The sequence below is a fragment of the Cryptotermes secundus genome, unplaced genomic scaffold, assembly GCF_002891405.2.
Source record: "Cryptotermes secundus unplaced genomic scaffold, Csec_1.0 scaffold816, whole genome shotgun sequence".
Taxonomy (NCBI): domain Eukaryota; kingdom Metazoa; phylum Arthropoda; class Insecta; order Blattodea; family Kalotermitidae; genus Cryptotermes; species Cryptotermes secundus.
The window spans coordinates 2,950,645-2,968,103 of record NW_019724601.1 but is presented as its reverse complement, the minus strand read 5'-3'; the positions used below and the strand labels follow the sequence as shown (position 1 = coordinate 2,968,103).

Genomic DNA, 17,459 nt, shown 5'->3' with positions numbered 1-17,459 from the left:
ATTGTTGTTACCAATCGGAATCCCCACATTTTGATTGCCCCCGGCGTCTCCACGTTTTGATTGTTCCCGAGGTCCCCCACCTTTCCAATACCCCCAGGGTCTCGATATATTTTTTTTTTGCCCCCGTGCCCCCACAACTGTTAATCTGGTCCTGCGTGGCAAGGCCGAGAGGAAGCCATTAAAATTCTGGCAGGAGAGCAGAAGTTACGCAGTAGAGCACATCCATAAGAATTTGATGTTCATGTCACTTGTGTGGGCCCCATAGCAGTTCTGGTTGCAGTTGGAATAATGGCTCCGGCCCCACGCTCAGTGACAATTGTATTGTTTCAGCACCTCCCGACTGCGAGCCCGGGCAGCAGTCCTGTGGTCAGTACATGTGGAACAAGACATACTGCTTTCCTCCACACCACCGGTGCGACATGACAGTTGACTGCGTCGATGGTACAGACGAAGCAGAATGCAGTAAGTTTAGCTTTCTAAAGCATGAACTTCATCTAAATAATGTTCATATATAGAGTGTAAATATACAGACGTTGGGCATGAGTTCCACCTACCAAAACAAGAAAAAGAAGTGTTCATATTAACATGTGTCCGGAAAAATTTAATTTGTGAGTTGTAGCTGAACTAGTGCACTTAAAGTAAGCGCTCAAAATGTCCTTCATGAGATGTATGCGTCGACACGTCTCGTCATGGACCGCAGCTTCCGTTCGAAGATGCGGATAGACTGACAGGCATCCACAGTTGATGGTGAAGTGCCTCTTCGTTGTCAACAGGAGCTACAATTAAGAAACTTTAAGTGTCACCACAGGTAAAAATCCAGAGGATTCAAGTCAGGTGAGCGTGGAGGCCATGCAATAGATTCTCCTCCTATCTACCCATCGGCCATGACAGGTGTTATTCGGAACATCTCGGCTAAAATGAATAATTAAATAGGTCATAGCAGTATTCCTTTAGCTATTAACTCACAAATTAGATGTTTCCGGACACATGTCGGTATGAACATTATTTCTTGTTTCGGTATGTGGAACTCGTTCCCGCACCTTTCACTTACACCTTAAATTTACTTCCTACCTTCGCACTAAACACATTGTGTTTCAGAGAATTCGGTCTTCTATGACATATGACACAACGCCATGTAGTGCGGTCAAAGTCAAGCGATGTTTCAGAGGAAGAAACCAGCATGTAGCAGGCACTGTTCCTCCGAAACGTCGATAGACTTTCACCGAACTAACACGACATTGTATCCTAGAAGACAGAACACTCCATAGTCACCGCTTTGAGAAGCTCGAATCCAACATAGCTATTAGTTTGCTGCACGAAATTTATTTAAATAATTTTATACAAATTCAGTCTGTACGCTTTAGTACACACACTGTTATCTCTCAGGAGTATGGACTTCTGCGTTATAATATAACTCCGAAGCACACGATGCCACATCCCAGAAGAATCTACTCTCCATATTCATAATCGTAAAAACGCCAAATCCAACGGCGTGTTTCCATTCCAGAGATCAACCAGTTAATGATTTTTAGGGGAAAAATAGCTTTTTGCTGAATCATATGAAACACACCTCCTGGAGGACTACCGCCTTATCGTGGAAAGGATGTTTACGCTCACCAGTGACTAGGAGAGCTATGCTGGCGGGAGCGTAACCTCCTGGTAGAGCCACCCATGCCAAACGGCTCAAAGGGTAGGGGCCAGAAGAAGTGTAGTCCTTGGTCCTCCAAGTTGTGGGTTGGGTGTTGGGCTGACGAACCCACCCAGGAAAAATTTACTCTGTTATGAAACATCACAAAGAAAACAATGTTCTGTCTCTTTTTTAGAATACCCTTTAGCCACTTATGGGGTGCAGCATACAGGCTAAGATACAGGAGTGCTAGAGCTTTATTAGTGTATAGTGAATCTCCGAAAGACGTTTCTATGAATATTTGTAGACTTCTCTTCTGTATAGCTACAAGTGATGTATTGGGTTTTAGTCACCATTTACTTCTTATAAAAAGGCCTACTCCTCATGCAAGTTGTTTTGCATAAGATAAATGTATTTACATCTCAGCATCATGCATTTGGAAACCCGTTCTGCTACGAAATTAAATGCAGTACAGTTTTCACTCTTGTTTTTTTATCTGAACAGATACTTTCTTGTGCTAAAGAAACAGTTCTTTATGACGACTCTAAACATAATTTATGTACCTGTATTGCACCTTACAGAAGCTTTCTTATTCTTTCCACCTATGTTCTTTATTACAGACATGCTAATAACTAAACTGAAATTCCCTTGTATATCTTATGTATTATGTATTTTACAGTTCTGTTAATATTTCTAAAATTCAGAAAATATGGCTGTAATTTTCCATTACAGAGAACTGTTAACAGGACTTTGAACTCGTTCTCAGCGGAGTATGAGTAACAGACTCACAAATAGAACCTTCCGCCCTGGAATGATAACATAGTTTTCATTTTCAACCAGTATTAGCATAGCATTACTAGTACGTTCCATTAAAATTCAGCAGGGAGTCATTTATCTCATATCTTTATCCGTCAACCTCATTCCTTCTCTCTCTCATTTCCCTTCTTCACTCTCTGTTAAAGCACTGAATTAAGTTGCATGTTATCCTTCAGATGAAAGCGTTTCAAACGTAGAACTGTGTCACATAACACACATTCGTAGTTTAAAGCCATTTACTATTACGAGTTTATAGAATACATTTTTCTTCAATGATAAGATACTCATATTTCATTTAGATACAATAATTTACCCTGTTTCAAATGCATTTATTATTTAAAAGCTTCATAAAAATCAAATTTAACCTCCAATTCTGAAATTCAAAATGATTATGGAAACAACCCCTTGAAATCAACAGAATTAAAAATAATACATGTCAGTTCTTGATGCGTGTCTTGTCTTCAGCAGCTGGATCAACTAATTAAGTATGTTCTAGGCAGTTACATATAATTTAACATATCAGTTAGTGATTGCAGAGTTCTGTTAAATTATTCATCAAAAGAAATTCACACAATGTTTAAAGATTCTAGATGCCTGGTAAACAAATAGAAATCTTTGTTCCTTTTAATTAAAACATTCTGACCTAGTGGAAAGAGATAGTCTAGGTAGTTTTTAATTCTTAATATCCCTCTTAATATAACTGGGGAGTATGGGTGATATATATAACCCTCATTTTAAATCAATACAGTTTTCATGATATTTGTTTTTACTTTAATGAACATTTTTATTTTGAGGGTGTAGCATTATCTTATGCATAAATTGCTACAACTTTGTCTTCTGAAAATGTTGTATAGCTGTTAGGAGATGCTTATTTTTTACATTAACATTTCTCATACTACAAACAAGATAATTAGCCTGTAAATCAGTCTTTGTTGTTTGTTGCATTGGCAGTTTCCTGCCATATGTTGTCATGCTAATCTAACCATTTACAGCATCAAATGAACTGAATTTTTATATTACCACACAAATATGAAACAAAATGAAGCCTCCTATTAAAAACATTTTCATGTGAATGACTGTAGATGGGGTTTGGATTGGTAATTGGATTTATTGGGCTGTTACAGAGTTACTTTACGACTTGCTCTTTACCACCAATCAGCTCATCTTGCTGCCAAGCAGAATTTTTTTTTCAAATAAAAACCCTTGGGGTCATAGTCTTTATGTTCACTTCCTCTCTAATGAGGGGATTGATTCGTCTCTTATGAAGAGGTTTCGCCTTTGTTGAGTGTACTTATCACACATGAAGCATGGTACTGAAAATTCTTCCCTGTGCACTTAGGTCCAAATCATATGTCAGTCCATGCTTTGCAAACAGATCATGTCTATATCACCTGTTTACACAGCTGTTACTTGGCAGTGGGTCTGCATATCACAATAATGTCATTCAAAGTAATAATACAAAGGACTACTTGGGCTACAGCTTCATCCACTACACATCTCCGTTTCAAAATATGAAACATATTTTAGAACTGCCATATCTTAACCAAGTCTTTTTGTTGCAGCGTATCGAAAGTGCCAAACTGAGGACTTCCGGTGTGGTTCTAACTCGGGACCATGTTTACCAAAGGAGAAAAAGTGTGATGGTTATTATGATTGTCGGAACCGAAGAGATGAAGAGGGTTGTCCTCCAGATCATGGAGTGTCTTGTTCATTAGATCAGTTCCGGTGTGCCAACAAACAGCGCTGTATTGACAACTTTCTGAAATGCAATCACCGGAATGACTGTGGTGATAACAGTGATGAAGAGAATTGCAGTGAGTATTCTTGAGAAATAACTCAGTTAGTGTAGTGACTCTCTGTGGGCTTCAGTTTCTGTCAGGAGCAAGATATTTTTCCCTTCTGCACAGTCCTATTGGCTCAGGGTCCCTCCTATCATTTGCCACTGGCACTTTCTTTCCTGATGGTAAAGCAGCCAAGGCGTGAAGTTGTTCTCTCATGTCTATCTAGCGCCAGGGTTAAGAATGTATAGAGGTATACCTCCACACCCTTTGAACTCTTCATGACTTGGTGCTTAAATAAGCATAAGGACAACTTTAACTTATTCTTTCTACAGACACTTTTTTATCTATAATTAAACTAATGAAGGCAAAATTGCACCTGTGCTGTGCTGTTAAGGTGTGTTGAAGGAGAGGAGAAACTCCATGCTCCTTGCAGGTAATCATGGGTTGGAAGTCTGTGATCATGCTCACTTTCTGGCTGCCTTTACCCCCAAGGGAGTGGTTATTAGAACCCATTGAATTGAAGACTGAACCAGTCCCACAATAGGTCTGATCATGGTGCAAAGAGAAAAATGCACTGCTCACATATATAACGAATAATGTAATTTTATTTCACTTGTGTCCTAGGTTTAGAATTCCACATGAATACCACCTGTCGTGACCGACATTTTTCATTACTTTCCTTTGTCCCTGTCAGTAAATTACAAGGTTGTAAAGTTGTACCCATTTTATGGAACCTGAAGATTCGAACCATATTCACTTGTGTCTGTCCTGTGTCAGATGAACCCATTTTACACCCTCATCTCTTTCCTTAAAGATTCATTGTATTATCTTCCAAGTATGTCTGTGTCTTCCCAGTAATGTTCATTGAGGACAGCTGATGTAACTTAAATTGTAGAAGGTAAAGGTAAAGTTGTCTCTGTACTTAATTCACTAAGCACTGTCATGAAGGCATATAGGGAGTAGAGATGTAGCTCCACCGTTCTTAACCTCAGCACTAGATGGAGGTGAGTGGTCAGCTACAATACCTGGCAGCTTTATCTCTGGTGAAAGATCCCCAAATATGCATTGGATACGGGGCTGGGTGGACCCCAGAGAAGAGAAAGTCGTTACTTGTGCCAGGAAACAAACCCCACATGTCCAGCCCATAGCCTGTTATACCAACTGAGCTCTTCCTGTAACTTAGACATTAAGTTAAAATTTCATTTATCTTGCTGTTTCTTTCGGTTGTATATTGAAGAAATAAACATTTTTCCAGTTTCTGTTAAAGTACCTGGTTTCAGATTTTCCACCCTGCCATGTGGGCCAGTTCCGTTGTGAGAATGCGTTGTGCATTCCCGCCAGTTTCCATTGCGATGGCTACAGAGACTGTCAAGATGGTACCGATGAACAGAACTGCACAGCTATTGCTTGCCCAGGGAACAAGTTTTTGTGCCCCAATGGAGGTCCGGGGGGAGTGCCTCGGTGCATTCAACGTTCATCCTTGTGTGATGGAAAGAAGGATTGTGAGGATTCAGCAGATGAGGAAACAGCATGTTGTGAGTGTTCAGATCTCATTTCTGGTTTTCATGCTGATATAATGTCATGGAAATGAGTTTATTTATGCATAGTGTTTTAATAATGTTATCAGTAGCTGAAACTATAATGCATTGAATGGTAGGATGGTTACAGAATTATGAATTTAAAACCGATGTGGAATTTAGCTAGTGTGGCCTACGTTTAGGTACTATTTTAGCTTTTGTCTAGAAAAAATGATGAAAAAGATTGGAATATGGAAAGAAGCTTTGATTAAGGTTTCACTGTAGGCCAAAATATTGACACTGTTATAGCCTATACCACAGAAAAGCTGCTTGATCCATTAATTAGTTGATTTTCTGTGTTTATTTTATAGCTTCCAGTAGCTGCCCATCTCTGGGATGTGAGTATAAGTGCCAAGCATCGCTGACAGGTGGCAGCTGCTACTGTTCTGATGGGCGACAAGTAGCAAACGACAGCCGGTCATGTATAGGTATGTTGATTTAAAGTTCAGTGATGTTTAGTTGTTTGATGAAATGAAATAGATCAATCAGACAATTGCAAAAAATATTCTGTGAAATGGTAACAGTCACTGATTAATATTCACATTATAAATTAATAGCTGCAAAGAAACTGTTACTAAAATGAAATTTGTGTATGAAGTATACATGAACAATAAGTTCATTTTGTTATATGTTGCTTAAATCAGAGCACACAAAACTAGTTCACATTTCAAGAAATTCTTTCTATATTCATATGCAATATGCATACTCAGTTTTGCAAACATTCTGTAAACTCTACTTTACTGGAAGTTTTTCTTTGGTGCTAAATTGCTGACCATAGTGTAGTTCTTGAATGATTCATACAGCATCCATCAAAGTGAATCTTTTGTCTTTGGAAAAAAACCAGGAAGTGGACAGGACTAATCCAGTGAATGTTTTTTACCACTCACTCACGGAGTTGAACCCATCTTGAGAAGCTGCCAATTGTGCATCTACTCAAGAACTTCCCGTCATTTTATGGAACTTGAAGGTTCATTACTGTGTTCACAAGAGCCCACCACTGGTCTTTATCCCAAGCCAGATCAATCCAGTTCATACCATCCAATCCTATCTTTCTAAGATCCATTTTAATATTGTCACCCATATATATCTTGGTCTTCCTAGTGGTCTCTTTCCTTCTGGCTTTTCCACCAATATCCTATATGCATTCCTCATCTCCCCTATTCGTGCTACATGCCCAATGTTTATTGCACATTGGAAACTTTCTCTAAGGAGTTGGATATACGCAGGAATCGAGTGTAGGAGAGTTTGAAAATGTTACAAGGGTAAATAGAGTAATTATACTAAAGAAAGCATAGTACGTTTTAATTTTTATTTGAATATACATGGTGTATGTTACAGATAAAGATGAGTGTCGGGAATGGGGCTACTGTCATCAGCTGTGTGAGAACACTGATGGCTCGTACCAGTGTTCCTGCATGCCTGGATACACACTTGTGGATCGTTCCCAATGTGTAGCTCCCAATAGCTCTTCACTTTTACTATTCTTTGCTCATGACCATTCTGTCTGGCGCATGACAGCACAAGGCCATGACATTCAGCTCGTAGCAAATACAACTGGTGCCAGTGGCCTGGACTTTCACTACAGGCGCAATCAGCTCTTCTGGTCTGATGTAAAAACTCGAAAGGTACATGATCTTTGTTAATCTCCAGTTAATCCAGTGTTAGAGGGTTCCTTGTTGCAGATGTGATGCGCAGAGTTAGAAAATGTTTTATTTTTCTTTTGACCAGAACTGTCTTCTGGGTTTTGATACTGTGTAGTTCAGGAGAAGTCTGCCAGAATTTCAGAGGCATGTACTGCCGCCACCCTCAGGATTGCAACAAATCAGCAGTAAGCAGGCAGTAACCTAGAGGACCACACTCTTCATAGTCATTGCCATGAAGTCCTCGGACCCAATGACACCTTTCTTTCCGTTTCATTAAATATGTACCACACTGAAAATGTTTGAGATTTATGAAGTTCAGAATCTTGTAAAGTAGTGACTATAATTTATCCATGAACACAAAAATTAATTCACTCCGTAACCTTTATCGTGGATACAAAATAACGAATTTAATGAAAATATGTAAGTATATTTGCAGACAAAAATGTGTATAAATAATTATATACAGCATCCCTTTTTTATGTTAGTAGTTTTTAGTTGCAGTATGGGATGTTGTGTATATGTTTTCTAACATGAAATAGCTACAGCAGATCAGATATCTAGGAAACTAGTTTGTAGGAATGTTATGTGTTTTAATATCTGACATATCGGTTTTCCTGCAAATATTATTTCAATAAGATTGAATGCACATGCATTCTCAGATAAAGCTATAATGACCATTGATGAATAGGACGCCCCATATTATGGCAAAGAATCTGTCTTCAGGGAAACCATGTGAGAAAAATGTGTTTGTGGTAGAGTAATGTTATATTATCCATATAGAAAAGTCAAAGCTTCGTTTCAAGATATGGTGCTCCTCATGTCTTATTAGTTCATTACAGTTAACTCTGTTGAATTACCGAAGCTTACAAAAATTGTCTTTCTGTCTTCCTATCTTACAGATTCATTCACAGCCACTACTGTCAGCTGTATCATCAGTTTCATCTGATACTGACATCACATTACCTGGAACATGGGCTCCAGTTGCGATTGCAGTGGATTGGGTGGGTGACAAATTGTATGTAGCAGATGCTATCGGACAGAAAGTGGATGTCTTTGAGCTTGATGGTCATTGGCATGCCATTGTGCTTGGTAGCAACCTGAGCAGTCCAGCAGATATTGCACTGGATCCAACAGTTGGGTAAGACAACAACTTGCAACTTGGAACTGGACATTGTGTACATACTAACAGTATATGGTTTTAGCACTGTCAGTTCTTGGCATCAAGCAGGTTGGTGGAGTAGTATTAGTATAGCGTTCTGGACTTGTATTCAAGGGGGCTGCATTGTCAGCCATGTTTTTGGTTGGTTGTACTTAACGTTTAAATGCATGTACAGTGGAGTCTTGACTTCTAGGTCTTCCTAGTGTTCTCTTTTCTTCTGGCTTTCCCACCAGAATCTTACATGCATTCCTCTTCTCCCTGTTCTTACTACATGACCTGCCTATCTCATGCTCCTCGGCTTGATCAATCTAATTATATTTGGCGAAGTTTACAAGTTAGGAAGCTCTTCATTATGCAGTTTTCTCCAACCTCTTATCACTTCGTCCCTCCTTGGTCCATATATTCTCCTCTGCACCCTGTTCTCAAACACCCTCAGTCTGTGTTCTCCCTTATTGTCAGAGACCAAGTTTCACACCCATACAAAACCAGGGATAAAATTATCGTTTAGAATATTTTAATTTGTATGTTTTTAGACAGCAGATGAGAAGACAAAAATTTCTGGACTGAATGGTAGCAAGCATTACCCGAATTCAATCTCCACTTAATTTTGTCTTCCAAAATAAATTAACATTTCTATTCTTTATGAAATGTGTTATTAGATTTTATTCTGACTCATGCCCTCTGCAGGTTTAATCTACATGTCATGCATTTCTTGTCTTGCAGGTACATGTTCGTGGCTGACAGCACACAGGTTGTTCGTGCAAACATGGATGGTACAAATGCCATGGCCATAGTCTCAGAAGCTGCATACAAGGCATCAGGTGTCGCAGTTGATTTGATAGCAAAGCGAGTGTTTTGGTGCGACTCTTTGCTTGATTACATTGAGACAGTAGACTATGAAGGAAACAACAGGATCTTAGTTGTTCGAGGTAATGATGACGCAAAATCATCAAGTGCATGTGTCCCCTGATTTGCTTGAGAATTGTGTTCCCAAGGATAGTCATGTGACTCAAAATTTGATGCCTGTTTTGGTTGCTATGTTGGTTTCCCTGTCCAGATAGAATTCATGTATGAGGGCATTGTTACCAAAATATTGCTATACTTTCAGGTCAGACAGTACCGTCTCCTTCCCGTCTTACACTGTTTGAGGATCGTGTTTATTGGTCTGATGGCACAAAACAGGGTATTATGAGTGTCGACAAATATCAGGGTCAGAACACCATTCAGGTAGTGTACCGGAAAAGGGAAGTGAGGGAACCAAAGGGCGTCAAGGCTGTACATGGACTGATTCAGCCTTATGGTAAGAAACTGACAACACAGACTTATAGTTATTAGCCAATTATGTATACATTATTAGTACTGAAGTATAGTTGTGTGTGTAGATAGGGACATTTTTTTTTATCTAGCGTTATTGTGTCCACTTATCTAAATGAGTGTTTATTTTAAGTTGTTGTGTTAGGTCTTTTAAAATGTAGCAAGGCTCAAATGTTTTGGAAGAAACACTAAGAAATAAACATTTCGTTTATGAAAGAATGGAAACAGATGATTTTGGGAATGGTTGCTACAGTTCCATTATGATGTTCATATTGTTTCTCATCTGCTATCGAAGAATGTAAAGATTAAAATATACAAAATTGTAGCTATAAAGTTTTAATTTTAGCAGTGCTCATAGTGTTGTATGGGTTTTGAATTTGTTCTTCCACATTAAAGAAAAAACACAGATTGAGGTGTCTGAGAATAAGGTGCTGAGGAGAATATGTTGACTTCACACTAAGGCAGTGAGGTGAAGATAGAGAAGAGCATCCAAATTTGTATGATTGTGTCTTGTTCTGTGACTATTGATGTATGTGATGTTGAATGGTGTAGTAGACTTCCAGTCATGAAGCATTTTCCACATTTTCTCCATGTGTTTTACTTTTATTCTTTTCCAATTCCATTTAATTTCTACTTTGTCATGTAATATATTTGCCTTCCACAGCATCAAACCCATGTGGAAATCAAAATGGTAACTGTGACCAGATGTGTATTGTAACCGTTGGTGATGGTGCTGGAATGTTGGGCTATCGCTGTGCTTGTAACATCGGTTGGATGCTTGGAAGTGACCAGCGGCGGTGTAACCGTAAGTTGTGAAAGAAATGTCATATGTAAGTCCATTTTGCAAATGAGTAAGATGGGCCGTTTAAATTAGATTATCCCAGAATTGTCATAATACTTAACCCTCTCCAATATATCACACAGAAATCCTTCTGTACAAATTATTGTTAGTAGTCTTTGTGCTCAGATGTGTTAATATTTTTCTCTCTGCCAGTGACTTTATTGAAGAGTTAAACAATAATTCACTGCCTCAGTAGGCTGTATTGTGTAGGGGGCAGTTCTTCCATATGTTAGCTATAGTTTCTGAGTTATATATTTTAAATATTGAATAACATACAAAGGCTGTTCAAATGAAACCCGTTAATACAGTAAGGTTTGACAAAGATGTCATGGCACTTTGGTACAGTGGTTCAAGAAATTCTTTACAGAGGAGATCTGTTGGCTCTTGTGTCAATGGGATAACTGCCTCAGCTTGTCATGGCATTTACTTCTATGCCTAGAATGAACTCTGAACGGGGTTCATTTGAACAAGCCCTGTAAAGCAGCTATACTTTTGTGATGGAGTGGGATGAGGTCTTGCGTTATAGTCTGTTTTTTTGTAGGGTTTTGGGAGGGTTAACATATCATAAGTAGTATTTAATAAATATAAGAATACAGTGGAAAGAAGAACAGAATGTTTGTTTAATTTGATGCAGATTCCTTTTTGTAGCTGAAAATATTGTAGGAGTGAGAAATTCTATCTTTGATCATCAGAAAAAATCACTTATATATATTGTTTTGAACTCAGATAAGATGAGAGACACTTAAAATGTACTAAAATCTGAAATAGGTTCTGTGGAGAGCGTATAAAAGATGGAATGTAGAATCATAATTTTTCCTTGCGCGATAATTAAATGCCTGAATTTATTAAAATAATATGTTTTATTAATTATAATTTGGTATATGTTATAAAGAATTGCACAGAAAATTCCACAGAATTAATTTGATAAAAATAAGCTTGAAGTATATAAAATATTAATATATTTTGGATGTTTATTTGCAGTTATTGAAGAATTTCTAATGTATTCGCAGCAACGGTTCATCAAAGGGCGAGTGTTGGATCCTGTGATTGAGGGATTCAGTGATGCCATAAATCCAGTTGTATCACGCAAAGCTCGCTTTGTTGGCCTCGATTTTGATTTTAAGGATAAGTACATCTATTACTCTGATGTCCTTCAAGATGTTATCTACAGAATCCATCGCAATGGAACAGGTACATCACAAGCTTAACATGTGATATGTATTTTATAGTAAGAGTAGTAATATTCTTTGATACTGAAATTTGTATGCTGCAGTGGGCTGGATATGTAAGGGGGAATCTGGGGACAGCAAAAGCATTCAGAATTCTCACAGAGAAACATCTGGAGAATTTACATGTTGAAGACTGAGAAGGTAGTACAAGAATAAGATTAACATGGATTGTAGAGAAATAAGCTATATTGATGTGAGATGAATGAAACTGGCCCAGGATTGTGTACAGTGGTGGACTCTGGTATTACAGAGTTTAGATTTTGAATGATATTACCAGTCGTATACTAATAATATTGAAAATCTATTCTACTCGTATGTTCACAGAGATGTGTCATATTCATGAGTTAGATTTTAGGTTATATGATTTAATTGATTCCTTTTTATTTTTACCTGGTTATCATAATGAATTGCCTAATTTAGAGCCAGTTTCATAGACAAAGGCTGATGATAATAGAGGCATAGAAGATAAAAACCGGAAGAGACAGAAGAGGAAATAAAACAACTGAGAAATTTTGAAGATAAATATGTTGGAAGATGCATTAATGATTAATTGAGTAAAACGGTTTGGCCACCTTCTGATAATGAACAAAGATGGAATTCCAAAGAAGGTTCATGAAAATGAAAGAAGATGAAGAGTGAAATCAGAATGGGAACAGCAGGCTAGGAAAGAAGAAGGAAGAAAAATGGAAAAAAGAAAACTGAGGAGGTAGCCGGGGGGGGGGGAGAGGGGGAGAGAGACACTTGGTTCTTAGACAGGAGTGGAAAAGTCAACAGAAGAAGAAGATTTATGCATCATCTGGGACAACAAGTTCTAATTCATTTTAATTATCTTCCCCTGCTGTATCACATATAACTGGAGCTTATCTTCTTGTCAGTAAAAACGTAGTTCCAAATTTCATTTTCTCTGTGTAATTTCTGCCTTTTTATATTTGAATACCAATACCTTTCTTTAAGAAAAGAGCACTGTATATAATCATACTGAAAAGAAAATGTGTGTGTTACTTAGTGTATAGCATGTTATGTAGCTGTTCATGAAATGGCCGCAGACACAATGACATCATTTCTAATATCAGAGATTGAAGGCTTGACCTCTAAAGACATTTTGGGTCATATATTTGTATGATATTGAACTTGAACTGTAGCTGACAAAGAAAACATGCTTCTGGGCATGTTATGTAGCTGTTCATGAAATTGCCGCAGACACAATGACATCATTTCTAATATCAGAGATTGAAGGCTTGACCTCTAAAGACACTTTGGGTCATATATTTGTATGATATTCAACTTGAACTGTAGCTGACAAAGAAAACATGCTTCTGGAATCACACATGTTTAGAAGAATCTCGTAAACAGTCACTCATTTTGAATTGTATCTGTATTGGCCAGTAACAAAGCCTGATGTACACAATGCAATAAATGAACATTTCCATGTATTCCACAAACTGTTAAGCAGATGTTTTAGAATTTAATATTTTGCACGAATACATACGCTGTTTTTGTTCTACTTGCACTGTTTTCAGCCTTGTATAATCTGTTGCCAGGTCGAGAGATTGTTCTAGCATCTCAAAATGAAGGCGTGGAAGGACTAGCAGTGGACTGGGCTGCAAAGAACTTGTATTACATTGACAGTCGTAAAGGAACACTTAATGTATTGAGTACTCGCAATGTTACATACAAGAGGACACTGCTCAAAAACCTGAAGAGACCTCGAGCTATTGTAGTCCATCCTAACAGAGGGTAAGAATTTGTCTGATTCCAAAAGAAAACATCCAAAGATGGTTCTTTGTCCTTTCTGCTTTTGTGTATGACTTGATTCTGTGTTCTTTTAATATAATTCCATAAACACTTTATACATTAGTGTACTTATGCTACACAGATGTGCTCCAGAATTCGTAATACTGTCATTAATATTATTCAAATAGATTACATTTGTGTTACAAGCAACTGGTGCTTCCAGAGTTACAAATAGACTAGCACACACAGCAGCAAATTTAGAATATACAATTTAATTTTATAGACTTTTAAGTTCTCATACAGTATGCAATAACTTATGAGATGGTGTCATGGTGGTGGGTATGAGGCTTATAGTCTTCTGAGATGTGATACTGTGTATCTTGATGGATCAATATCAATATTTCAGAGGATTTTTCCGAACTACACGGTGATATAATCCAGAAGACCATACTCTTCATAATCACTGCCATGAGGACCTCAAATCTTTGAAATTAAATTGATTTTTATGAATTTTCTAATTGGAATTGTCCTCCTCTGGCCATCCTGCACTATCTGTTACACAGTTTGTCTCTTCAGGTACATATTCTTCTCAGAGTGGGATCGGCCGGCCAACATCAGCAGAGCTCATACAGATGGTAGCAACCTCATTGTGTTCCGAAATGTGACTCTAGGTTGGCCCAATGGACTTTCGGTAGACTTTCAGACTGATAGACTTTACTGGTGTGATGCTTTGCTTGACCATGTACAACATTCTAATTTGGATGGAACAGATGTTCGAACGGTCAGCTCTCGGCTTATACGACATCCATTCTCGATAGTCATTCACAAAGGTAAATTAAGTAACTTGCTTAAGTTTTTAAGTTCTATCATAAAAGGACTTGATTAATTTTCGTATGTTCTCGTAAAATATTTGTCATGGTGTGTCACTCTTGAAGTTATACATGATTTTGCACAGGACTTAACAGTGTGCACTGGAAGGGGTGTATATATCCTGTGTGCTTATAATTTAGCTATTTTGAAAGCCACTTGGGTTTATTCACATGCCTTCTTACAGATTCAAATAGAACAATCACCTACCCCGTAGCTCTCCAAGAGACACTTACTGAGACTTACTCAGTGGGAACTTTTTTTAAGTCCTGTGAAAAGGCTCCATTGTATGTGAAACCTTTGATATATAAACTTCTTTCAGATATTTTCATGATGGTAATAAAGTACTGAAGTGAAGTCATCTTTTTTTTTAAAGGAAGTGATAACTTTTTAGTAACAGATTATATTATATTTATTAATTGTTATCTCCGTTTAGTATCACTCCAGTTAGAAGAAGTGCTAGGGTAGTGCTCTGGTACTGAGACGGACACCAGGGGGCTGATGTGGACTTCCATGGCTTGTCCACAGCCCTCCTCATAAACTCCAAAACATACATGTTCAGTAATTAATAAATAATTCCTTGCTGTTAGACTGGATGTACATCACAGACTGGAGACTGGATGCCATTATCAAGCTGCATAAACTGTCAGGAGAACTGGAAGAAGTTGTGGTGCGGGAGCCACAAACAAACCGTCTGTATGGCGTGAAGGTATACAGTGGCACTGTGCAGACCATCGATCATAACCAGCCCTGTTCGGTTAACAATGGCGGCTGTGAAAAACTCTGCTTTGCTGTTCCCAGGAACAGTGCACCAGGGCTGCAGGTATGTTATTATTTCAGATGACTGATTTCAGGTAAATGTTGTGACAAATGAAAATTTTCTTAGTCTTTGTTTTCTTGTGTTAATTGTGCTGAGATGTATGGAGTCATTGTTTTGAGGAAAAGTATGAATGATAATTGAAAGCTCTGTAAATTGTGACAGTACTTTCCTGCAAACAGTACTGGGATTTGTGAGTTCTGAGGTCCTCACTGTGGTGAGTGTGGAGAGCTGAATTGTTGCCATGTTGTCTGCTACATGTTTACCTGTGTTTTTGACTGATTTATTCCACCCATCTGCAGGATCAAAAAATAAGCAAACCAAGCAAGCAGCAAGAAAAGTGCTGCTCCCTCACATATGCTTCTTGCTACTTACATTTTAACCCTTATGAAGGCAATATATTCCTTCAAAATGACAGTAAACTTATACTGAACTACAGAGTGTTACATTCAGGAGACAGTGCTTTTCATGTTGCAATTATTATTTTATTTTTTAATTTTATTTTATATCACTGCTGCTGTTAACTTCTTAGCATAGTTGGTTGAGGTACTATGCTACAAGCCAGGAGGTTGCAGGTTTGATTACGCATGATGTCATAGGACTTTTCAATTGACCTAACCCTTCCAGCCGCAATATGGCCCTGGGATCTACTCAGCCTCTAACAGAAGTGAGTACCAGGAATCTTCCTGGGGATATAGGGCAGCCATTGCGTAAGGCTGACGTCCTCACTGTCATCTGTGAACTGCTTGTGTAGAAATGTGGGAGACTCAACGTCTCACAGCCCTATGGGTCCCCACAGCCTGTTACAGGGATACTTTTAACTTTCTTTTTTACCTCTTTACTGATATTATCTTTTCTTATATTATGAAACCATGACATTCAGGATTCAGTAAGTCAGAAATGTTGAAGCATTGTGGTGTGCTGTTGGCAGGCAAAGTGTGGTTGCCCTTATGGAGAGAGGTTAGTGGAGCCGGAGAACCAGACCTGTCAGGCAGACCCTAATGCCGAGCCTCCAGTACAAGCCTGTCCCAATGCCTGGGACTTCACATGTAACAATCAGCGCTGCATACCCAAGGCATGGGTCTGCGATGGGGATGATGACTGCCTTGACAACTCAGATGAAGAACAGAACTGCACTAGTAAGTCTGAATTAGAGCTTTGATATCTCTTTAGCAATAACAGAGAAACTTTATCATCATGTAGCATGAAGGCTTCTCAGACAAATTTATCCATGTCAAGATTGAATTCATTTCCAATATTCTGGAAGTGGCCATTATCCATTGTGCGATGTCAGTACTGGTACTTGGAGAGACAACCACATAAATTTCTGTAAGAGATATTAATTGCTGTTAGAAGAAGGGTATACAGATGAGCAGACAAGCGGAGTGTGCGGTAACTGGTAACATATTGTGCGGCCTTGAAAATGGTCATAATTCTAAGGAAGAGTGCACCCAGTGAATGCCAGTTAAACTCCAGCTGCACCGGGTTGGCACATTGGTCTTCCTTGCATCTGCAGCCGGTTGATTGCGAGCCAGCTTAGGGTTGTAAGTGCTGTTGGTGGACTTCCGAAAGGGTCTAGGTGACTGCTAGCAGATTTTTCTGGCAGTACTGCTGCTAGGAGTCTTGCAGTTGCCGTGTTCACTTGAGAAAAGCGATCTTGAGGTAAGAGGGACTCCAACTGATTAGGATGTCAGAGGTTTGCATCTCGATTCACTCTCACTAGCGGCGCCTGACCCAGTGGGCATTGGCGCAGCTGTGGTTCACATTGATTGGCTAGTGTTTTTGTAGGCTCCTACACCATAATCAGGGAGTAATCATTGACTTAGATCCCCAGTAACGCAGGCAGTTTCAAAATGAAATCACATTTTAGATCGATCATGGGTCTTTGTGGTGATGAGCACTAATCTGTGTCTCAAACGTCTCTGAGCTTGAGGCATCATTGGATAGTCATGAAGCTCATTCCATCATAAGTTAACCCTTTCCATGCTACAGATAAAATATATGTTTAATATTACTGATCCTTCTGGTATGTATTTATTTGATTTTAATCAGTA

The 17,459-nt window shown here is 38.5% G+C and overlaps 1 protein-coding gene across 1 annotated transcript in view; it reads left to right on the top strand.

The window, feature by feature from the left end:
- Positions 1 to 17,459, top strand: part of LOC111862481 (low-density lipoprotein receptor-related protein 2) — a 340,196-nt gene that overhangs the window by 260,583 nt on the left and 62,154 nt on the right. Inside the window, exons 4-17 of the mRNA XM_023847942.2 lie at positions 331 to 462; positions 4,006 to 4,257; positions 5,505 to 5,759; positions 6,113 to 6,229; positions 7,140 to 7,426; positions 8,344 to 8,582; positions 9,327 to 9,532; positions 9,712 to 9,903; positions 10,582 to 10,722; positions 11,740 to 11,949; positions 13,529 to 13,724; positions 14,298 to 14,551; positions 15,179 to 15,411; positions 16,337 to 16,544. Of these exons, the coding sequence (XP_023703710.1) occupies positions 331 to 462; positions 4,006 to 4,257; positions 5,505 to 5,759; positions 6,113 to 6,229; positions 7,140 to 7,426; positions 8,344 to 8,582; positions 9,327 to 9,532; positions 9,712 to 9,903; positions 10,582 to 10,722; positions 11,740 to 11,949; positions 13,529 to 13,724; positions 14,298 to 14,551; positions 15,179 to 15,411; positions 16,337 to 16,544 (2,922 nt within the window). The remainder of the gene's footprint in view (positions 1 to 330; positions 463 to 4,005; positions 4,258 to 5,504; positions 5,760 to 6,112; positions 6,230 to 7,139; positions 7,427 to 8,343; positions 8,583 to 9,326; positions 9,533 to 9,711; positions 9,904 to 10,581; positions 10,723 to 11,739; positions 11,950 to 13,528; positions 13,725 to 14,297; positions 14,552 to 15,178; positions 15,412 to 16,336; positions 16,545 to 17,459) is intronic.